The sequence below is a fragment of the Chlorocebus sabaeus genome, chromosome 5, assembly GCF_047675955.1.
Source record: "Chlorocebus sabaeus isolate Y175 chromosome 5, mChlSab1.0.hap1, whole genome shotgun sequence".
Classification (NCBI taxonomy): domain Eukaryota; kingdom Metazoa; phylum Chordata; class Mammalia; order Primates; family Cercopithecidae; genus Chlorocebus; species Chlorocebus sabaeus.
This window is the reverse complement of record NC_132908.1, coordinates 27,036,472-27,059,988: the sequence shown is the minus strand read 5'-3', so window position 1 is coordinate 27,059,988 and position 23,517 is coordinate 27,036,472. Positions and strand designations below refer to the sequence as shown.

General features: G+C 51.7%; 1 protein-coding gene across 4 annotated transcripts in view; it reads right to left on the bottom strand.

Annotated features, from left to right (window-relative positions):
* Positions 1–337: 337 nt before the first annotated feature.
* The window catches only part of SEZ6L2 (seizure related 6 homolog like 2), a 29,190-nt gene continuing 6,010 nt past the window's right edge, over positions 338–23,517 (bottom strand). For 2 of the 4 annotated variants that reach the window (XM_007989705.3, XM_007989728.3), the window contains 13 exons: positions 18,377–18,562; positions 17,492–17,660; positions 15,419–15,582; positions 9,576–9,776; positions 7,674–7,812; positions 6,728–6,924; positions 6,211–6,405; positions 2,703–2,894; positions 2,405–2,596; positions 1,860–1,898; positions 1,564–1,681; positions 1,369–1,465; positions 338–892 (listed from right to left, as the gene is read on the bottom strand). In XM_007989705.3, the coding sequence (XP_007987896.1) occupies positions 863–892; positions 1,369–1,465; positions 1,564–1,681; positions 1,860–1,898; positions 2,405–2,596; positions 2,703–2,894; positions 6,211–6,405; positions 6,728–6,924; positions 7,674–7,812; positions 9,576–9,776; positions 15,419–15,582; positions 17,492–17,660; positions 18,377–18,562 (1,919 nt within the window). In that variant the 3' untranslated portion in view covers positions 338–862. The remainder of the gene's footprint in view (positions 893–1,368; positions 1,466–1,563; positions 1,682–1,859; positions 1,899–2,404; positions 2,597–2,702; positions 2,895–6,210; positions 6,406–6,727; positions 6,925–7,673; positions 7,813–9,575; positions 9,777–15,418; positions 15,583–17,491; positions 17,661–18,376; positions 18,563–23,517) is intronic. The other 2 variants (XM_007989717.3, XM_037989647.2) reach the window with 1 other exon arrangement.

The following is a 23,517-nucleotide window of genomic DNA, read 5'->3' as shown; positions in this document are numbered from 1 at the left end:
AGAAATTGAAAGCTGTTTGCCTCCTGCCCAGCAGTGAGAGAAGATAGGTGGCTCCTGTCAGTTCTCTTCCAGCTGGAAGAGGCCCACAAGGTCAAACAAGGCCTGGTGGAGAGGCCACTGCGGCCTGGAGTGAGGCTGGTCACAGGGAGGGCTTCATAGAGGTTGAGCCTAAAGCCAGGCTTTCTGACCCCAGGCCAGGCCTCTGGACACTGCCCTCTGCCCACTTTCGCATTTCCTCTTCTTTTTCAAATTGTTCCCCTTTCCCCAGCCCTCTCCCCAGAGAGGTGGTCCAGCGCTTGGTGGCCGCCTCCCCACACCCCACCGGCCCAATTACAAGTCATGATTTTCTGTTTATTGCTCAAAAACAAGAATTCAGAAGCAAAGGTGGAGAGACTGTGGGTTGGGGAGATGGCAGGAAGGGGGCAAGGCCTTGTCCCAGCTCTCCCCTTCATCCTTCTTCTGACCCTTCTGGCTGGAGTCAGGCCTAGGGCCAGGGCATCTGGGAGGGGGGCGCCTTCAAGGGAACAGTAGAGCTATCAGGGGCAGTCCTTGAGGGGTGCCCTGGGCAGGAGGGGCTGCAAGATTTGCAGGGGGCAGAGTTCCCCTCCCAGAATCCAAAAGCCAGTAGGGTGGGGGGCAGGTCCTTCGTTTGGCAACTGAGAAGAGGCGGCTTTGGGCGGCAGGATGCTGGTTTATTTACTGTAGGATCTCCAGGGCCATCAAAGCCCCCTCATGGGACGGGGAGACTATTTACACAGCCAGGGAGGAGGGCAGCCAGGAGGCAGAGACCGGGTCCCGTACTTCCCCCAGCCCGAATGAGGAGGGAAGGGGCGTCCTGGCTCTGCAGCTGTAGTCTTGGGGTTCAGATGGAAACTTCATACTCTCGCGTATCCTGAAGACAGAGAGATCAGGTCAGTTGTTGGAGTCTGATAGGGGTGGAAGAGGCAGTCGAATGGGAGGAGGGGCAATGACCCTGGGTTTTAAAGTAACATTGACCACTGGGGACCGGGGAGCCACAGGGGCTAATCTGGCCAGTGAAAGTGTTTGGTTCATCCTATAGTGTCGTAAAATGACACAAGAATCTGAATTTCTGGCTTGTCTTGAATAATTGGAAGATCTGCCAGTTGTGCCTCAGTTTCGACTATGGGGTAGAGACGTATTCTTCAGATGGGGCTCAAGTCCTCCACTTAGCCACAGTCCTCACTGCTCCCTATTGTCCACACGTGGCTTGCTGTGCTCATTGATATGGCCTCTGTGGGCAGCTGAGTTTGAAATTCCCAAGACAGAGATTCCAGAGACCTTGCGAGAAGGTTATAGAGTCCTGGGAGAGCCAAGTGGTGGCTCTTCAGGGGCAGGGGAGGTGCTCACCCCAGCTTCATACAGCGGGTTGCTGAAGTCCGACTCCACGGTGATGGGGCTGTAGGAGTGGGAGCCCGAGAAGCCGAAAAGGGACTTTCCCTGAAGCCTGGGAAAGGGAGAGGACAGAGGAGCTTATCAACAGGGTTCGGTGCCAGGCCCACAAGATGTCTGCCCTGGCTGGCAGCCCCCAAGCAGGCTACTTACTTGGTGTAGTATATGTAAACGCCACTGCTGAGAACAATGACCAAGCCTAGAGGCAGCAAGATGGCCAGGGCCAGGTTCCCCCCTTCCAGCTGCCGTGATGGATCTGTGGTCTGGGTCACTACAGGAGGAGGAGAGGCCGGTGAGCTGTGGTTGGGCCCGGTCCTGGGCTCTCCCAGCCTCCTGCCCTGGGCCTCAAACCCTGGGCTTCATCCCTCCAAGGCCTGGCCTCCTGCCCCGGCCTCTGCCTTGCCCTCCCGACCTGGCCAGCCTGGGTCTCCACCTGTGCCCTCACTGACCTTCCAGTTTTCGGTTGTCCAGGAGCTCCTCATAGGCAACTGCAGGGAGAGGAGGGGGAGGGGATGGGGTCTGAGCCAGGGAGGGGAGGAGGCTGGGAGGGGCCGGGAGCCCAGTGGGGCTGGGCTGGACAGTCTGGTTCTCTCTGCCCTCTGCTCAACCTCAACTTTCTCTCTCCCTTGGTGGGGAAGAGAGAGGAGTGACCAGCACCGGGCCTTTGTCCTCTTTCTCCAGACCCCTAAAAAGTCAGGGTTCCTGGACAGTCTGAGCCAAACTTTAGAATTTGTCAGAGATAGGGAAACTGAGGCCTATCCAGAGAGAGCAAGGGATTTCCAAGCCAAGGCTCCCTCTACTACACCCCTGAGCCAATCCCATGACCTCACACGACCCAGGGCTTCTGGACACACCCGTGAGGACGCGAGGCCACAGGAGGAGAACCGGGAGCTCTGTAGGGTCACCCATCGGTCTCAAATGTGCTACCTGACTCTCCCAGCCCTGTCACTTCCCAGACACTGGTGTGCCCCTCCTGCCCTGTCTGGCCAGGCACCTTTGCAGAGTGGGGGCTGGCTGGTCCACTGGGAGGGGTGGCCGGGCACACAGGTGATGGTGACCTCGCCGATAAGCTCAAAGCCCTCATAGCAGAAGAAGCGCAGAGACTCGCCCGCCTGGTAGTGGTGCTTGTACAGCGTCTGGTAGCCATTCTCGGGAACCCCTGGGTTCAGGCACGGCTCGTACTTCACTGCGGGGAGCATGCCAGTCACATGCCAGCTGCACTACTGCGCACAGGGCAGACAGGCTCTCCCAGGGCTACCCAGCCACCCTCCCAGGGTGTGCTCCAGACTCACAGGCGCATTTGGGGACCCTGTCGCTCCACTTGGGTGTGCCTGTGTCCCGGCTGTAGCAAGTGAGCATGGCTGCCCCCTCGAGGCTGTACCCTGGCAGGCAGCGGTACTGGACATGGGAGCCAACGGGGAAGCCAGCGTCCGAGGCGGTGCGGTGCCCGTTGGCAATCTCGCCAGGGTCAGCACAAGTCATGACTGGTGGCAGAAGAACAAGGTCACGGAGAGTGAGGGCCTTAAAAAATCAGCCTGGGCAACACAGAGAGACCCCCATCTCTACAACAAATTGAAAAATTAGCCAGGAGTGGTGGCGTGCTCCTGCGGTCCCAGCTACTCAGGAGTTGGAGGTGGGAGGATCGCTCGAGCCCAGTAAGTCGAGGCTGCAGTGAATGGTGAGCGCACTACTGCACTCCAGCCTGGGTGACAGAGTGAGACACAGTCTAAAAAAAAAATAAAAGAAAATCTCCCAGAAGCCTAGGACTGGGAGAGGCCTGAGCCTTAGGCCGTTTCCTCTGAACACCTCTGCACACACACACACTTCCCACCAATTCCTCAGAAGGAAGAGAGCATGAATTGGAAAAACTTAAAATGCAGTGCATTTATTTTCAGACCAGAATGACAGGCTTATTTTTTTTCAAAATTCAATGTATGTTGTATTTCAGGCTTCTTTTAGAAAACAGTTTGCTTGGGGAAATCCCAAGCCCCTATCCTGGGGTGAAATTCAAAATATTTAACCACCATACCAGAGCATATGGGCCAAATCCCAGCAGGGTGAGCCCAACATGGCTTGTCATCTGTGGAACAGTAGCTGCCCTCTTTAAAGGGGGCCCAGCTCTTCTGTCCCCAGTATTCTCATTATGCCCAGCCTAGTTCACTCACATACACTGCCTGCCTGCAGGCGTTTGAGTTTACAACCCTGTTGTGAAGAGTTGTAATCAATCCTTCATAATCATAGCCATTTCTTATATATAAGCCTGATCTAGGTACCCTGCTAAACATTTTACAAACAAATATAATTCTCTGTGTGTATGTGTGTGTGTGTGTGTGTGTTTGAGACGGAGTGTCTCGCTGTCGCCCAGGCTGGAGTGCAATGGCGCTATCTCGGCTCACTGCAAGCTCTACCTCCCGGATTCCCAAGCCTCAGCCTCCTGAGTAGCTGGGACTACAGGTGCCCGACACCACACCCAGCTAATTTTTTGTATTTTTAGTAGAGACGGGGTTTCACCATGTTAGCCAGGATGGTCTTGATCTCCTGACCTTGTGAACCACCAGCCTTGGCCTCCCAAAGTGCTGGGATTACATGTGTGAGCCATGGCGCCTGCCCTTTTGTTTTGTTTTGTTTGTTTGTTTGTTTGTCTTTGAGAGTCTTGCTCTGTCACCCAGGCTGGAGTGCAGTGGCGCATCTCAGCTCAGGGCAACCTCCGCCTTCTGGGTTCAAGAGATTCTCCTGCCTCAGCCTCCCGAGTAGCTGCAGTTACAGGCGTTCGTTAGCACGCCCAGCTAATTTTTGTATTTTTAGTAAAGACAGGGTTTCACCATGTTGGCCAGGCTGGTCTCGAACTCCTGACCTCAGGCGATCCACCCACCTCAGCCTCCCACAGTGCTGGGATTACAGGTGTGAGCCACCACGGCTGGCTCCAAATATAATTCTGTTTTGGAGACGACAACTTGCTCTGTCACTCAAGCTGGAGTGCAGTGGTGAGATCACGGCTGACTGCAGCCTCAAACTCCTGGGCTTAAGCAATTCTCACACCTTAGCCTCCTGAGTAGCTGGGACTATAGGCATATACCACCATGCCTGGCTATATTTTTTATTATTTGTAGAGACAGGGTCTCACTATGTTGCCCAGGCTGTTCTCAATCTCCTGGGCTCAAGTGATCCTCCCACTTTGGCCTTCCAAAGCACTGCAATTTCAGATGTGAGCCACCACCTAGCACAAACATAATATTTAATCCCAATTATCTTGAGAGGCCAATGTCACTGTCATCTCCTTTGGAGCCCAGGGCTCTCAGGGCAGTCAAAGGACTTGGCCTATGGTCACTCAGCCAGGGAGTGGCAGAGCGGGAATCTGCCCAAGGTCACAGCCATGGAGCACTGGACAGGGACTCAGAGATGTGGGTCCTGGCACACCTTCAGGCTCAATCTGCTGCCTTGGGCAGGTTCCCTCCTGAGCCCGAGGCAGCAGGGCCAGCCGAACTCTTAGCCTCATCCAGGCCTAATATCCTGTGAATCCTTCCAAGGGCGGGGAGCTGTGTCCAGCCCAAATCTGGCTACCTGAGGTTTCTCCCCTTGGTCCCACCATTGCTTTCAGATGCCACATGGAACTACAGCCCCACATCCTTGGGGCTGGCTTCCCAAAATTTGAAGAAAGTGACCAGCTGCCATTCCTTTCTGCTCTTCAATTTTCTTTTACTTTTTTCTTTTTTTTCTTTTTGAGATGGAGTACCACTCCCGTGGCGCAGGCTGGAATGCAGTGGCATGATCTCAGCTTACTGCAACCTCAACCTCCTGGGTTCAAGTGATTCTCCTTCCTCAGCCTCCTGAGTAGCTGGGATTACAGGCGTGTGCCATGACGCCCAGCTAGTTTTTTATTTTTAGTAGAGACGAGGTTTCACCATGTTGGCCAGGCTGGTCTTGAACTCCTGACCTCAGATGATCCACCACACCTGGCCCTTTCTGCTCTTCTAAAATATACACACTCCCAGCTCCTTTAAATGTCACCTCCTCTGTGAAACCTCCTGCCCCAGCCCTGAGAAAATTAGCCCACTGCTCTCCCCACAGTCCTTCGTCACACCCAGGGCAGCACGCGCCCTGTGAAGTTTCCATCTGTGCTTCACAACCTGAGTCCTACTCCACCAATGGGGAAACCAAGGTTCAGAGATGCTAAGTGCCTCGCCCAAAGTCACCCAGTGATCACCATCCTGCATATCACTTCCAGATTGTGAGCTCCACAAGAGTATGGAGGGGCTTGAACTCCCTTCTCCTAACCTCAACCCAGCACGGGGCTTCAGTGATGGCATTCAAATAAACCAAGTGCTCTGACAACCTTGATCCTAGCAAAGTGGCTCCCTACAATTTCAACTGAGAGGACTGTGGGATTGGGGCAGGGCGTAGGACAGGAAGGATGGAGCCAAGTGTGGACACGGGGAGCCCAGTGGGAACCTGGTTGGAGCCCTGTTAGGGGCGAAACTCAGACGCCGCAGAGGAGGGATCAGGAGGGGACGGGGCGGGGCCATGAGACGAGGAAACAGGGACCGAGCCCAGGTCGGTGCAAGAAAGAAGAGGGATGCAGCCCAGAGAAGGTGAGAAGGAGACGCAGAGGGGACAGTTTCCGGGAACCGGGCGGAGGAGTGAGAGCTAAAGGGCATGGGGGCAGGGCCTGAAGAAGATCCAGGAAGGACCCCAAGGGAAGGGACGGAACACAGAAAGCAAGGGGGCCGGTACAAGACAGGGCGGGGACGGGGCCCACAGCGAAGGGGCGGGGCCGACAGGACGCGGGCGGGGCCGGCTCACTCTTTTGGCAGGCTGGCGGCGCGGCGCTCCAAGAGAGGTCCCACTGGCAAGTGAGAATGTCGGAGCCTAGCAGCTCGTAGCCAGGCTCGCACTGGTAGGTGAGCACCGTGCCCCGGATCAGGTCCCCGTGGGATGCCGTCCTCCAGCCCCACTCCGGAGGTGGCAGCTCGGGGCACGTGTCGTTCCTTGGGACCTCTGCAGGGGAGGGAGGGCGAGTTTGGAGGCTGCCGTTTTAACTCCGGGCTCCCTTCCAGCCTCGGAGGCTTTGCTCTGTGCCCCCTCCCGGGATCTGTCTCTCTCTCTCTTTCTTAGAGACAGGGTTTCCTCTGTCGCTCAGGCGGAGTGCAGTGGTACAAGCATAGCTCACTGCAGCCTCAACCTCTTGGCTTCAAGCGATCCTCCCACCTCGGTCTCTCCAGGCTCTGGGATAACAGGCGTGAGCCACCACGACCGGCCACCTCCCGGGATCTCTGGCTTGCCCGACCCGTGCCCTTCCCGGGACTCTATCCCTCAGTACCTTTGAAGTGCAATACGAAGCCCTGGCCCAGGCCTGGATTTGGGGGCCCGGGCGGTGCCTGAAACTGCAGTGTGAGGTCGGGCCCAGAGGAGAGGAGACGGCGGCGCGGTTGAGGTCCCCGCAGCTGGGCCAAGACTCGGGCGCTGGGACCGTCCCCGTCGAACAGTGTCAGCATGTCCCCTTCCCGCACATTCAATCTGCAGGGAGTGGGACCAGACAATGGGGTGGGGCTGCGGCTGGCCCCTCCCATCCAGCTCTGCCCCATCCTCAACTCTGCTCTTTGGTAGCCCCTCCTACTCTCCAGCCCCGCCCATAATTTCCTCTATTCTATGGCTCCTCCCATGTCCTACTACCCAATCCCTAACCTTGCTCATTACTAATTCCGCCCACTGTCCAGTCCCTCCTTCATCACCATGGGATCCAAAGCCTAGCCCAACTCCAGCTCTGGCCAATCATAGACCAAATTCGCTTCCACCCTACACAACTCTAGGCTCTGCCTGAGTACCTGCTCTGAAGCCACGCTCACTTCAGCTTCTGTGCAGTCTCAAGACCCTCTAATACCAATTCAGCTCACTGGATTCTCCTCAGCCCTCCCCAACTTGCTGGTGATACCGCAACAGTTTGGGTCTGTGTTCCTGGAAGTAGCTCCATGGGCAGCCTCAGAAACCTCCAAAGAGTGAGAGGCACCAGGCCAGAGCCCCTTGTTCACAATAGCCCCCAAGGAAGGCTGCATTGCCCTATTTATTTGTCCGAGGTTGCCTGGCTAATACGTGATTTGAGCCCAGCTCTCTCACGTCTATCCTGAACCCTTAGTGCACCAGCCTATCCACCGAATTCTGGATAGATACGCAAGAGCCAGGCAGGCTCAGAATGCAGGCTAGTACATTGGCATATCACACTTTGCTGAACCTACACCCGTCGCACCCTCTGCAGGACCCAAACATACATCTCAACTTGGAGCAAGATGCGCTTCTCTTCCTGGACGTGTAGGCCCCACACGCAGTCCTGGCCTGGGCTATAGCTCTGGGGCCAGTCGGGAGAGAGGACCACACCAGCTGGCTCCGACAGCTCCCCTCCACACATGGCTAGGGAAAAAGGGGTGTCAGGTTCGGGACCCAGGTGGGCATGCCGTCTCCATTTCACCATGGTCTTCACCACTCGTGATGCATGCACCACATCACCTCGCTTGTTTCCTATTACCTATGATCCACCTGCTTCTTTTATTCTTTTATTTTTATTTATTTATTTTTTCACTTTTTTTTTGAGACAGAGTCTCGCTCTGTCACCCAGGCTGGAGTGCAGTGGCCCGATCTCAGCTCACTGCAAGCTCCATCTCCCGGGTTCACGCCATTCTCCTGCCTCAGTCTCCCGAGCAGCTGGGACTACAGGCGCCCGCCACCACACCCGGCTAATTTTTTTGTATTTTTAGTAGAGACGGTGTTTCACCGTATTAGCCAGGATGGACTCAATCTCCTGACCTCGTGATCCGCCTGCCTCGGCCTCCCAAAGTGCTGGGATTACAGGCATGAGCCACTACGCCCGGCCCTTATTTTTATTTTTATTTTTATTTATTTTATTATTTATTTATTTTTTTTTTTTGAGACGGAGTCTCGCTCTGTTGCCCGGGCTGGAGTACAGTGGCCGGATCTCAGCTCACTGCAAGCTCCGCCTCCCGGGTTTACGCCATTCTCCTGCCTCAGCCTCCCGAGTAGCTGGGACTACAGGCGCCCGTCACCTCGCCCGGCTAGTTTTTTGTGTTTTTTAGTAGAGACGGGGTTTCACTGTGTTAGCCAGGATGGTCTCGATCTCCTGACCTCGTGATCCGCCCGTCTCGGCCTCCCAAAGTGCTGGGATTACAGGCGTGAGCCACCGCGCCCGGCCTTATTTTTTTTAGACGGAGTCTCACTGTGTCACCCAGGCTGGAGTGCAGTGGCACAATTCCGGCTCACTGCAATCTCCACCTCCCAGGTTCAAGCGATTCTCGTGCCTCAGCCTCCCAAGTAGCTGGGATTACAAGCACGCACCACCATGCCTGGTTAATTTTTGTATTTTTAGTAGAGACGGAGTTTCACTATGTTGACCAGGCTGGTCTCCAACTTCTCACCTCAGGTGATCCACCTGCCTGAGCCTCCCAGAGTGTTGGGATTACAGGCATGAGCCACCGCGCCTGGCTTTATCCACCTTTTTCTTTTCTTTTTTCTTTCTTTTTTTTTTTTTTTTTTGAGAAAGAATTTCACTCTTGTTGCCCAGGTTGGAGTGCAGTGCCGTGATCTCGGCTCACCGCAACTTCTGCCTCCTGAGTTCAAGCAATTCTCCTGCCTCAGCCTCCCGAGTAGCTAGGATTACAGGCATGCACTGCCACACCCAGCTAATTTTGTATTTTAAGTAGAGACGGGGTTTCTCCATGTTGATCAGGCTGGTCTCGAACTCTCGACCTCAGGTGATCTACCTGCCTCTGCCTCCCATAGTGCTGGGATTACAGGCGTGAGCCACCGCACCCAGCCATGATCCACCTGTTTCTTGCCACGTCTAGGTCCTTTTGTGTTCAATATCCAGTCCTGCTCTTAACAAACCCCACCCACTCTCCACTCCAGCCTGCCCAATCTGTGACTTAACCCAACAGCAGTTACTGCTCTTGAAGACATTTGGGTTTGTGACCCCTGCATTCAGTAACAAGCCCACCAGTCATTCAGCTAAGAAAACAGTCTCTGAAGGGACAGGGATTTACCCAAGGCTTGGATCGATTAGGTCTGGATATGCAGCCTTCCTTTCTGAATGGCCTTGCTGGGATTTCCAGTTCAGGGGGCATCATGGACTGAAAGACCTGCCTGCGAAGAGGAAGGCTCACCTTTGCAGGCTGGCTCTGTGTCGTTCCAGTGGGGTTCTGTGGGATCCACACATTCGATGGCATTGGGGGGTCCAGGGGGCTCCAGGGCATATCCTGGGAGGCACGAGAAGGTTGCCAGTGCCCCAGGGCGATACTCAGGGTCCGTGGTAGTGACGTTTCCATGTGCCAGGAAGGGGGCGAAGCAGCGATCCTCCTCAAAGGCTGGGAAGGAGTCAGTCATAACAATTAAGCATTAGGGCAGGCCTCAAGGGATCTCAAATTGGGGATGTGAGCTGAATTGGGGTGTTGTTTGGCCACTCCCTGGGCTTTTTTCTTTTCTTTTCTTTTCTTTTTTTGAAACAGAGTCTTGCGCTGTCGCCCAGACTGGAGTGCAGTGGTATGACCTCGGCTCCCTGCAGCCTCTGACTCCCAGGTTCAAACAATTCTCATGCCTCAGCCTCCCAAGTAGCTGGGATTACAGGTGTGCACCACCACGCACAGCTAATTTTTTTTTTTTTTTTTTTTTTTTCCCTGAGACGGAGTTTCACACTTGTTGCCCAGGCTGGTGTGCAATGGCACGATCTTGGCTCACCGCAACCTCCGCCTCCTGGGTTCAAGCGAGTCTCCTGCCTCAGCCTCCTGAGTAGCTGGGATTACAGGCATGTGCTACTACGCCTGCCTAATTTTTTTGTATTTTTAGTAGAGACGGGGTTTCTCCAGGTTGGTCAGGCTGGTCTCAAACTCCTGACCTCAGCTGATCTGCCCGCCTCAGCCTCCCAAAGTGCTGGGATTACAGGCATGAGCCACCGTGCCTGGCCAATTTTTGTATTCTTAGGAGAGATGGGGGTTTCACCATGTTGGCTAGGCTGGTCTTGAACTCCTGGCCTTAAGTGATCTGCCTGCCTCAACCTCCCAAAATACTGGGATTACAGACATGAGTCACTGTGCCCAGCCTGGTTTATTTTTTATTTTTTATTTTTTTTAGAAACAGGGTCTTATTCTGTTGCCCAGGCTGGAGTGCAATGGTGTGATCACAGCTCATTGCAGCCTAGATCTCCTAGGCTCAAGCGATCCTCCCACCTCAGCCTCTCCAGTAGCTGGGACTACAGCATGCACACCCCACCCAGCAGCTCATTTTCCAATTTTTTTTTTTTTTTTTTTTTGGTAGAGATGGGGTTTGACCATGTTACTCAGGCTGGTCTTGAACTCCTGACCTCAGGTGATCCGCTGGCCTCGGTCTCCCAAAGTGCTGGGATTACAGGTGTGAGCCACTGCCCTGGGGTCGGTGAGTTTTTAAAAACTGAATGCCACTGGGTTTAGCATTCACTCTCCAGATTGTCAAAAAATTTCTAACACTCCTCATTCACATATTTATATTGCCTCCCTGGCCTCTTGAGGGAAGCCCCTGGGCTAGCCAAATCCCAGCCACCATTCTACAGAGAGGAAGTTCATAGACGAAAAAGCCACTTGCTCAAGGTCACCCAGAAGACAATGGCAAAAGCAGGTCTCAAACCCAGATGGCTTGATTCCCAGCCACAGATACTTGGCTCTGGAAACGGCCAAGACGGGCGGGTAAGGGTAGGGGTGCCTTTGGAGAACTGGCTGGTGTAGGTGTATTCTCTCCCCAGAAATAACAATTGGATTCTGATCATCCATGCTGTTGCTAGAACCCAACATTTCAGCTAATGCAAAAACTACTCAGTTTTTACTAAGTCAACAAAAGTGAACATTTGTAGAGCATTTGAGTTTCTGTGCACCTGATCAGATCTTAGCTGCAAAACTCCCTGTGAGTTAAGATTTAGGTGCCTATGATACCAATGAGGAATCCTTTTCTTTCTTTTTTTTTTTTTTTTTTTTTGAGATGGAGTTTGCTCTTGTTGCCCAGGCTGGAGTGCAATGGTATGATATCGGCTCACTGCAACTTCTGCCTCCCAGGTTCAAGTCATTCTCCTGCATCAGCCTCCCGAGTAGCTGGGATTACAGGCATCCACAACCAACCCCAGCTAATTTTTGTATTTTTTTTAATAGAGATGGGGTTTCACCATGTTGGCCAGGCTGGTCTCGAACTCCTGACCTCAGATGATCCACCTGCCTCAGCCTCCCAAAGCGCTGGAATTACAGGCATGAGCCACCACACCGGGCCCTTTTTGCTTTTTTTTTTTTTTTTTTTAATATTTTTTATTTTATTTTAATATTTTATTTTTTAGTTTTTGAGACCGAGTCTCGCTCTTTTGCCCAGGCTGGAGTGCAGTGGCATGATCTCACTTCACTGCAACCTCGGCTTCCCAGGTTCAAGCGAGTCTCGTGTCTCAGCCTCCCGGGTAGCTGGGATTACAGGCACGTGCCATCACGTCTGGCTAATTTTTGTGTTTTTAGTAGAAATGGGGCTTTGCCATGTTGCCCAGGCTGGTTTCAAACTCCTGGGCTCAAATGATCCACCTGCCTCAGCCTCCCAAAGTGCAGGGATTACAGGCATGAGCCACTGCGCCCGGGCTATTTTATTTATTTTTAAAAATGAGGTCAGACACCGTGACTCACAACTATAATCTCCACACTTTGGGAGGCCGAGGCAGGTGAATCATCTGAGGTCAGGAGTTCGAGACCAGCCTGACCAACGTGGTGAAACCCCATCTCTACTAAAAATACAAAAATTAGCTGGGTGTGGTGGCTAACACCTGTAATCCCAGCTACCCAGGAGGCTGAGGCAGGAGAATCACTTGAACCCGGAAGGCAGAAGTTGCAGTGAGCTGAGATTGCGCCATTGCATTCCAACCTGGGTGACAAGAGCGAAACTCCATCTCAAGAAAAAAAAAGAAAAAAAGGGCCGGGCGCGGTGGCTCAAGCCTGTAATCCCAGCACTTTGGGAGGCCGAGACGGGCGGATCACGAGGTCAGGAGATCGAGACCATCCTGGCTAACACGGTGAAACCCCGTCTCTACTAAAAAATACAAAAAACTAGCCGGGCGTGGTGGCGGGCGCCTGTAGTCCCAGTTACTAGGGAGGCTGAGGCAGGAGAATGGCGTAAACCCGGGAGGCAGAGCTTGCTGTGAGCTGAGATCCGGCCACTGTACTCCAGCCCGGGCGACAGAGCGAGACTCCGTCTCAAAAAAAGAAAAAAAGAAAAACAATGAGACGGGGTCTTGCTTTGTTGCCTAGGCTGGAGTGCAATGGTGGGATCACAACTCACAGCAGCTTTGACCTCCCAGACTCAAGTGATCCTCCTGCCTCAGCCTCCTGAGCAGCCGGGACCATAAGCGTGCACCACCACACCTGGCTAATTGTTTGTTTCGTTTTGTTTTGTAGAGACAAAGGTCTTGCTATGTTGCCCAGGCTGGTCTCAAACTCCCAGGCTCAACTGATCCTCCCATCTTAGCCTCCCAAAGTGCTGGGATTACAGGCGTAAGCCATTTTGCCTGGCCACAGTGAAGAATCTTAAACTCGTAGAACAGCAGTGGCCTACAACTATGGAGGCAGGTCTCAAAACTTGCCATTTTCACTAAAGGACCTGGGCTGTTCATACTTTAACAGAATCTATCCCGCAATTGATTTTTGCAGATCCACTGTTCTATTTCACTATTACTTAACCTGCAAGGTATCATGTCCAAATCCTAAGCATCCATTACAGCCCAGTGTCAATTCCATTTCTTCCATGATTCTCGTCAAACACTAGACCCTCCCATCTCTGAGCACTTCACTTCACGTTTTTGGTCTCTCTCTTGCTACTGTTTATACAACTCCTCTGTTTTCAGCCACAGTGAAATTCTGTTTCCCAAACATACCAGGCATTTCTCTACTTGCTCTTTCCCAAAATTCCTTTCTTTCCTTTCCTTTTCTTTAGTTTTCTTTTCTTTTTTTTTTTTTTTTTTTTTTTTGACAGGGTCTTGCTCTGTTGCCCAGGCCGGAGCGCAGTGCTGCAATCATAGCTCACTGCAACCTCTTGGGTTCAAGTGATCCTCCCACCTCAACCTTCCATGTAGCTGGGACTAGAAGTGTGTGCCACCACACCTGGATATATATATATATATATATATATATATATATATATATTTTTTTTTTTTTTTAATTTGCAGACACAGGGTCTCACTATGTCGCTCAGACTGGTTCTCAAACTTCCGGCCTCAAGCAATCATCCCACCTTGGCCTCCCAAAGTACTGGGATTAGAGACATGAGTCACCACAACTGGCCTTGATCTTCCTCTTTTAAAATATCCTCTGTTGGTTGGGCAGGGTGGCTCACGCCTGTAATCCTAGCACTTTGAGAGGCCGGGGTGGGAGGATCACTTCAGCTCAGCAGTTAGAGATCAGCCTGGGCAGTATAGTGAGATGCTGTCTCTACAAAAAGTTTAAAAATTACCCAGGCATGGTGGTGCATGCTTGTGGTCGCAGCTACTAGGGAGGCTGAGGCAGGAGGATCACTTGAGCCCGGCAGGTTGAGGTTGCAGCGAACCATGATTGGGCCACTGCACTACAGCTTGGGTGATAAAGCAAGACCTGTTTCATAATAATAATAATAAAATACTTTCTGTCCTATAAGGCCAAGCTCAAATGCTTCTTCCTTCACGATCACTTCCTTGTTTCTACTCCTTCACATTCATTCCCCTTCTTCTGGTAACAGCACCCCAATTTTAATTTTGGGAAGCATGCCTACCCCACTCCCAGTCCATGAGGTTGAGTTGAAGCCCACCAGGGGAGGCCACGTGAGGCAGATTAGCCTATCCCAATACTGTCTTCTCCTAGCTCGGTGATTGGCTCAGGCTAAGGCCAACCAGGACCTTAGCCAGGTCAATGAGCGCCTCTCCTGGCATTTTTGCTGAGCTCTCAGGAAATACATGAGTGTTCTCTCTGGTGAGGTTACTAAGTTGGTGGTATGGGCTGGGTGAGGTGGCTCACGCCTGTAATGCTGGCACTTTGGGAGTCCCATGGGGGCAAATCACTTGAGCCCAGGAGTTCAAGACCAGCCTGGGTAACATGGTGAAACCCTGTCTCTACTAAAAACACAAAAATTAGCTGGGCGTGGTGGTGCATGCGTGTAGTCCCAGCTACTCGGGAGGCTGAGGCATGAGAATTGCTTGAACCTGGAGGAGGGGGCTGCAGTGAGCTAAGATCCTGCCACTGCACTCCAGCCTGGGTGACAGAGAGGGACTCTGTCTCAAAATAAATAAATAAAAATGAATAAAAGTTAAAAAAAACTGCCAGGCATGGTGGCTCACGCCTGTAATCCCAGCACTTTGGGAAGCCGAGGCGGGCGGATCACCTGAAGTCGGGAGTTCAAGATTAGCCTGATCAACATGGAGAAACCCTGTTTCTACTAAAAATACAAAATTAGCTGGGCATGGTGGTGCATGCCTGTAATCCCAGCTACTCGGGAGGTTGAGGCAGAAGAATCGCTTGAACCCAGGAGGCGGAGGTTGCAGTGAGCTGAGATCGTGCCACTGCACTCCAGTCTGGGCAATAGAGCGAGACTCCATCTCAAAAAAAAAAAAAAAAGAAAAGAAAAGAAATAAATAAATAAAATAAAAACTAAGTTGGTGGTAAATCAGCAGCTATGTCCATCACACAGGGAAAGCCTGCCTGAGAATGAAGCCAACACAGAGGAAAGAACTGAGATACTGAGATAACTGGTCTCCGGGCTGTGTACCTGGATCCAGGCATGCATGAAGCTTAAACAGAGAAGGCTGCCTCGGGAAAGGAGAAGGGGTCCCTAGAAGAGATCCTTGCAGTTTTGGGGCAGGGAGGCAAGTCACATTTCAGGAATCCCGGCATGGAGATGAACAGGCATGGAGTTTGTGCTTCCAACTATGCCTGGTGTCAGGAAGAGGGGAAGGTGTGGTGGCTGGGGTCCAGTGGGGGAGTGGGTCACTTACCTTCAAATCGGAGGCTTAACAGCAGGGGATTGGCAGGTGTCTCTGACAGCAGCTCCACATAGAGGGACTGGGCGTCACTGATGAGACCCCGCTCAGGGACATCGTCCATGTCTGAATCATAGATCACGGGGGAAAGGGGGCTGCCCCCTGAGCGCACCATCAGCCTGGGATGGACAGAATCGTGACCAGGAGCTCAACCTCCCTCACAAGCTGCCTCACCCTTTGCCCGCTCTCCTAACTTATTTTTATAGCTGTTATCATCACACATTAACTATATGCCACACACTCTTCTAAGCACTTACACATTCTTTCTCATTTAATTTTCACAAGAACTCTTGAGTCAGACACTATTATTATCCCTTATTTTATAGAGGAGGATATTGGGGCATAGAAAGATCAAGTAACCTGTCCAAGGTCACAGAGCAAGTAGTGGCAGGGCTGAGATACCTAGTTGCTAGGTAAAGGACGTTAATGATGATGAAGATAGCAGATGCTTGACCAGGCACGGTGGCTCAGCTCACACCTGTAATCCCAGCACTTTGGGAGGCCAAGACGGGTGGATCACCTGAAGTCAGGAGTTCAAGACCAGGCTGGCCAACATGGTAAAACCCCATGTTTACTAAAAATACAAAAATTAGCCAGGTGTGGTGGTGCATGCTTGTAATCCCAGCTACTCAGGAGGCTGAGGCAGGAGAATCACTTGCATCTGGGAGGTGGAGGTTGCAGACAGCCGAATTCATGCCACTGCACTCCAGCCTGGGTGACAGAGTGAGACTGTCTCAAAGAAAAGAAGAAGAAGAAGAAGATAGGCCACATGTGGTGGCTCATGCCTGTAATCCCAGCACTTTGGGAAGCCGAGGTGGGCAGATCACGAGGTCAGGAGATCGAGATCATCCTGGCTAACACGGTGAAACCCCATCTCTACTAAAAAAAAAAAAGTACAAAAAATTAACTGGACATGGTGGCACGCACTTGTAGTCCCAGCTACTCGGGAGGCTGAGGCCGGAGAATCACTTGAGCCTGGGAGGCAGAGGTTGTAGTGAGCCAAGATCGTGCCACTGCACTCCAGCCTGGGCGACAGGGTGAGACTCCATTTCAAAAAAAAAAAAAAGAAGAGGATAGCAGACACTTTTATAGTGCTTATTGTCTTAGGCGCCATTCTAAGGACTTTATATAACTTCAGCACTTATCCTCACAGAAACCTGAAGAGGGAGATACTGTTATCTCCATTCTACAGATGAGGAAGCTGAGGCACAAAGAAGTTAAGTGATTTGTCTCAGGTTACACAACTACACTTCCTAAGAAAGGCTTAGGACTGGCCGGGCGCAGCGGCTCATGCCTGTAATCCCAGCACTTTGGGAGGCCAAGGCGAGCAGATCACCTGAGATCGGGAGTTCGAGACCAGCCTGACCAACATGGAGAAACCCTGTCTCTACTAAAAATACAAAATTAGCTGGGCGTGGTGGTGCATGCCTGTAATCCCAGCTAATCAGGAGGCTGAGGCAGGAGAATCACTTGAACCCGGGAGGCAGAGGTTGCTGTGAGCCGAGATCGTGGCACTGCACTCCAGCCTGAGCAACAAGAGTGAAACTCTGTCTCGTGGAAAAAAAAAAAAAAAAAAAAAAAAGGCTTAGGTCTAAACTGTGATGCATATCTCAGCCAGGATCCACCCCAGCTGTGTCCAAGTCTCCACTTAGCCTCCCTACTTCCCTGAGGTGGGGACCTTTTTTTTTTTTTTTTTTTTTTTTTTTGACGGGTCTCGCTCTGTTGCCCAGGTTAGAGTGTAGTGGCCCGATCTTGGCTCACTGCAAGCTCCGCCTCCTGGGTTCATGCCATTCTCCTGCTCAGCCTCCCGAGTAGCTGGGACTACAGCTGCCCACCACCATACCTGGCTAATTTTTTTTTTTTTTGTATTTTTAGTAGAGATGGGGTTTCACTGTGTTAGCCAGGATGATCTTGATCTCCTGACCTTGTGATGTGCCCGCCTTGGCCTCACAAAGTGCTAGGATTACAGGCATGAACCACCATGCCCGCCCAAGGTGGGGACTTCTGACCCGAGACCCAGACCCTCACCGGTCATTGTCCTCATCCAGCGAGACCCTCTCGAAGTGCAGGTGCAGCCGGCGCCCCTCAGCTGCTTCAATGACCCAACGGCAGGTGAGGTTGGGCCCTACAGCTCCCCCAGGCTCTGGGGACACGATGCGGCCCAGTGTGGCATTGTGGATGGTGCCACCACAGGATGCTGTGGGCAGAGGAGGGGCAGGTTAAGGTCAGCCTGAGGTGACTTGTCCTCCTCGGGGCCTCGGCCTGTTTTCAGAGCTGTTGCATTCACACCTTTGGCTGGGACCCAGCCCAGGGCTGGCCTCTGTCCCATGGAGTCACCCCAGAGGACGGGACCTTCTCCAAGCATGAGCCAGGAGAGAAACCAGCCCTGATACAGGAGAACTCCAAGATTGACACCTCCTAGGATGGAGACACCACTAAAATGAAGACTCTCCAGCTATGGATACTCTAGGATGGGGAGTTACGAGGATTCCTAAAATTGAAAGCCTTAGCTGGGAAATCTTTAAGATAGGACTTTCAGAGTGAAGATGCCATGGGATGGGAATCCCAGTATGAGGCTCTCCAGGACAGAAGCCCTCTAGACATGAACCCTAAGAATGGTTTCCTCTAGGACGAGGACGCTACCCCAGAAGGGACCTCCAGAATGGTGACTCCCAAAATAAAATCTCTAGTGGAACACCCCCAGATGGAGACCACCCAAGGATGGAGACACCTGAAGGAGAGAGACCCTCTGCATAAAGAGCTCTGGCTGCAGACCCCAGGATGGGGACTCCTCAGGGTAGATAAACACCCCTTCAGAATGGGTTTTTCCCAGAGGTGGACACCCCTGAGATAGGACCCTCCCAATGTGGTTCCCAGGACAGACGGCCCCACCCACTGTGGCAGGCAACTCACCCATGCAGCTGGGGGTTTCGCCATTCCAGGATGGCCGGGTGCCATTGAGGCAGATGAGGGTCTCCTCTCCCTGCAGCTGGTAGCCCGAATCACAGTGAAAGGTGGCAGTGCCCCCAGGGTGCAGGTCCGTCACACTCACGTCCCCATGGGCCGGCCGGGGAGGGAAGCCACAGCTCAGGAGGTAGGCTGCACCAGACAGAGAGGGGGTAGCAGGGCTCACTTTCCCATGCCTCCCTTTCGGACTGATCCCCCAGCACTTCCCCCTCTCCTTTCAGGCCAGCCTGCCAGGGGCACACACTGGCTCTATACTGGCATACATACCGAGAAATAAGAGCTCCTCACACAGGCACCTTGCCTCACGAAGAGGAAATTCCAACATCCCTTATCTCCCCCACTCATTGTAATTCACCCCCGTTGGCCCCCATTTAATAGATGAGGTATCTGAGGTTCAAACAAGTTATTCTGGACCCTGCTATTCATTTGTTGTGTGACTTCAGGCAAATCAATGAACTACTCTGAATTTCATCCAGCTCTGATAACAGATAGTATTTGCAGAGCTTGGCCGGGCACGGTGGCTCCAGCCTGTAATCCCAGCACTTCGGGAGGCCGAGACGGGCGGATCACGAGGTCAGGAAATCAAGACCATCCTGGCTAACACGGTGAAACCCCATCTCTACTAAAAAATACAAAAAACTAGCCAGGCGAGGTGGTGGGCGCCTGTAGTCCCAGCTACTCAGGAGGCTGAGGCAGGAGAATGGCGTGAACCCGGGAGGCAGAGCTTGCAGTGAGCTGAGATCCAGCCACTGCACTCCAGCCCAGGCGACAGAGCGAGACTCTGTCTCAAAAAAAAAAAAAAGTATTTGCAGAGCTTGTTCATCTCCCAGAGTGAGTCCACACAGAGATTTTGAGGTAAGCAGACAAAGATTATGTGACCTGGCTAGGTGTGGTGGCTCACACCTGTAATCCCAGCACTTTTGGAGGCTGAGGCAGATGGATCACGAAGTCAGGAGTTCGAGACCAGCTTGGCCAACATGGTAAAACCCCGTCTCTAAAAAAATATAAAAATTAGCCGGGCATGGTAGTGGGTGCCTGTATTCCCAGCTATTTGGGAGGCTGAGGCAGGAGAATCACTTGAACCCAGGAGGCAGAGGTTGCAGTGAGCCGAGATCGTCCCATTGCACTCCAGCCTGGGCGACAAGACCAAAACTCCATCTCAAAAAAAAAAAAGATTATGTGACCTGTTTAGCAGATGTGAACACTGAGTCTCCAAGTTATTAAATGTTTCTCTTTGCATTTTTTTCCCCTCCACACATACAGTTTTTCTTCCACCAAGGTACCCTGTGGTATATCCTCAGCTTCCATCCAGAAGAACCAATTGAAACTTTTTTTGTTTTTTTTTTTTTTTGAGATAGGGTGTCACTCTGTTGCCCAGGCTGGAGTGCAATGGCACAGTCATAGCTCACTGGAACCTTGACTCCTGGCCTCAAACCATCCTCCTGACCCAGCCTCCCAAGTAGCTGGGACTACAGGTTTGTGCCACCATGCCCCACTAATTTTTAAATTTTTTGTAGAGATGACATTTCAGTATGTTGCCCAGGCTGGTCTTGAATTCCTGGCCTCAAGCAAACATGAAACTTCTTGAGGACATTTGACTATTTTGTCTTTTTGTTTTTGTTTTTGAGGAGGAGTCTCACTCTGTTGCCCAGGCTGGAGTGCAATGATATGCAATCTTGGCTCACTGCAACCTCCGCCTTCTGGGTTCAAGTGATTCTCCTGCCTCAGCCTCCCAAGTAGCTGGGATTACAGGTGTGCACCACCATGCCCAGCTAATTTTTGTATTTTTAATAGAGATGGGATTTTACCATGTTGGCCAGGGTGGTCTCCAACTCCTGACCTCTTCAGATCTCCTGACTTCACTTTCACTGGGGGATTCATTACAGGCCAATGAGTATTAAGGTCTTTAAAGAAAAAATAATCTCTAAAGGCACAGTGGCTCACACCTGTAATCCTAGCACTTTGGAAGGCTGAGGTGGGTGGATCACCTGAGGTCAGCAAAAAGACCCAGGCCTTGTCCTCAGGAGTCCATCGTCTACTGAGATAAACATAAGAACAACCTTCTAGAACACAGTGGTTTCAATAAATGGTAGTCTCGGTAATGGCTGCTGCCAACAGAATCAAGTCTGAATGCTTTAGTTTGACATTCAAGCCCCTTCCACAGTTAAATGCAGCCCAGCACATTCCAGCTTCAGGGTTGAGCTTCCAAGACCAATATAGCCTACGTTTCCACCTCCATATTTTCGTTTGTGCTCTCCCCCTACTTTCTCATGTTTTAAGAGATCAGACTGGGAGGCTTATGTACCACCTCTTCCAGGAAGCCTTCCTGACTCTACATCTCTCCAACAGTTACTTGTTCTCTTACCTATACACAATCCTACATGCATGATTTTGTCATCACATTAACCATTGTCTTTTTTTTTTTTTTTTTGAAACAGAGTCTCACTCTGTCACCCAGTCTGGAGTGCAGTGGCTTGATCTCAGTTCATTGCAACTTTCACCTCCCGGGTTCAAGTAATTCTCCTCCCTCAGCCTCCCAAGTAGCTGGAGTTATAGGCATGTGCCTTGACTCCTGGCTAATTTTTGTATTTTTATTATTATTATTTATTTTAGTATTATTATTTTTTGAGACAGAGTCTTGCTCTGTCACCCAGTTTGGAGTGCAGTGACACAATCTTGGCTCACTCACTGCAACCTCCGCCTCCCAGGTTCAAGCAATTCTCCAGCCTCAGCCTCCTGAGTATCGGATTATAGGCATGCGCCACCACACCTGGCTAATTTCTGTATTTTTAGTAGAGACGGGGTTTCACCACATTGGTCAGGCTGGTCTCAAACTCCCGACCTTGCGATCTGCCTGCCTCAGCCTTCCAAAGTGCTGCGATTATAGGCATGAACCACCGCGCCTGGTCAATTTTTGTATTTTTAGTAGATACAGTGCTTCACTATGTTGGCCAGGCTGGTCTTGAACTCCTGACCTCAGTGATCCACCCATCTTGACCTCCCAAAGTGCTGGGATTACAGGTGTGAGCCACCGTGCCTGGTCTAACCACTGTCTACACTGGCCCAACCCTTATTTATTTTGTGTCCTAAAAGGCCAGACTATGAGGTCAGGAGTTCGAGACCAGCCTGGCCAACATGGTGAAACCCTGTCTCTACTAAAAATACAAAAAATTAGCCGGGTGTTGTGGCACACATCTGTAATCCCAGCTACTCAGGAGTCTGAGACAGGAGAATCGCTTGAACCCAGGAGGCGGAGGTTGCAGGGAGCTGAGATTGTGCCATTGCACTTCAGCCTGGGCAGCAGAGCAAGACTCTGTCTCAAAAAAAAAAAAAAAAAAAAAAAGGCTAGCCTGGCTGATCAATGGGTGCAGCCAAGAGGCAGCATGGAACCACTGGATTTGTCATCAGGCAGACCTGAGTTCCAGTTCTAGCTCCAGAACTTACTAACTACATGACTTTGAGCAGGTGACTTCATCTCTAGGGACCTCTCACCTATTAACGGCAATAATAATTCCTGTCAGGGAAGATTGGCCTGAAAATTAAATAAAAGAAACACGCAAAGCACCTGGCACATAGAAGCTGCTGAGAAAACGTTAATCACACGCCCCTCAGCCTCAATTAATGAATGACTGGGAGCCAGGGACTCGGGGATCTGGTGTCTGGCTGCAATAAACGTGCAGGTGGCTGAGCAATCTACATGACCTTTGAGTCTTTTTCTTCCTTTGAGAGATGGAACTGATAATGGCCACTCTCAGGGTTTCTGTGAGAAGCAAATGAAACTACGGTTGGTGAAAGGGTTTTGTAATGGGAAAGTTTGCTGAACTTGGGGTGAGGGGTGAGGGAGCCTTTGGCTTTTCAGAGAGAAGCTAATGAGGCCACTCTGGGCCAGAGGCCCCAGCTAGTGCAGGTTGGGAAGGGCTGAAACAGGGCCTCGGTCCCAAAGGTGCCTGGCGCAGCTGCGAAGCAGGGAAGACTGAGCAATGAAGGCCAATTTATGCAATAGTCCTGCTTCCCCAAATGTTCCATTTAACCTAAGGAGTCCTATTTTCAGTGCCCTGGGGAAGTGGCTGCTTAAAGGAGCCAATGGGGAACCATATCTTCAGATTTCATAATATCTGAAGTCCAGCACTCGGCCTGGGCCTTCCAGGCATGCTCTTGCTCCCCAGTAACCAGGTCCCTACTGCCAAATACATGTCCCGTAGCTCGCTGGCCCCCCAACGAATAGGCACCTTTGCTATGCACACATGAGCCCCTTGGGCAGGTCCTGAGCAGAGGCTTCAAAAGAGGCTGGAGAGGATGTGAGAACAGGATTCAGGGTGTACCCTGGATGAGGCACACAAGGCGTCTGCGGTCAGCAGAGCTTTCAAGGAGGGCAGAATGCACAACACCAGCCCAGGCCATGCGGTGATGTGAAGGGGGCATTGGCCTGGCACAGTTCTTTCTGTCTCCACGAAGCATAGGAAGACAGTGGTATCTGGAACAGGGCACTGGCTGGGCCCTTTCCTTGTGCACATGTGTATGCTAGAACATACCCTTGTATTGTGGGAAGGTTCCCGCACATACAGGTAAGCGTGGATGTACACACATGTGCAGGTTATATGTCATAGGTCTTAACAAATGCAGTCATGTGTGAATACAGCCCCCCTTCCCTGCCCCCAGATGTCAGAAGGATCTTTCTAAGTTGCAAATCCAAGGCTCTCACTTTCCTGCTTAAAACATTTCAGGCCAGGCACCATGGCTCACGCCTGTAATCCCAACACTTTGGGAGGCCAAGGCGGGAGGATCACTTGAGGTCGGGAGTTTGAGACCAGCCTGACCAACATGGAGAAACCCCGTCTGTACTAAAAATACAAAGTAAGCCGGGCATGGTGGTGCATGCCTGTAATCCCAGCTGCTCGGGAGGCTGAGGCAGGAGAATTGCTTGAACCTGGGAGGCAGAGGCTGCAGTGAGCCAAGATCGCACCATTGCACTCCAGGCTGGGCAACAAGAGTGAAATTCCATCTCAAAAATAAATAAATAAATAAATAAATAAATTTCAAATTAGGAGGCCTGGCGTGGTGGCTCATGCCTGTAATCCCAGCACTTT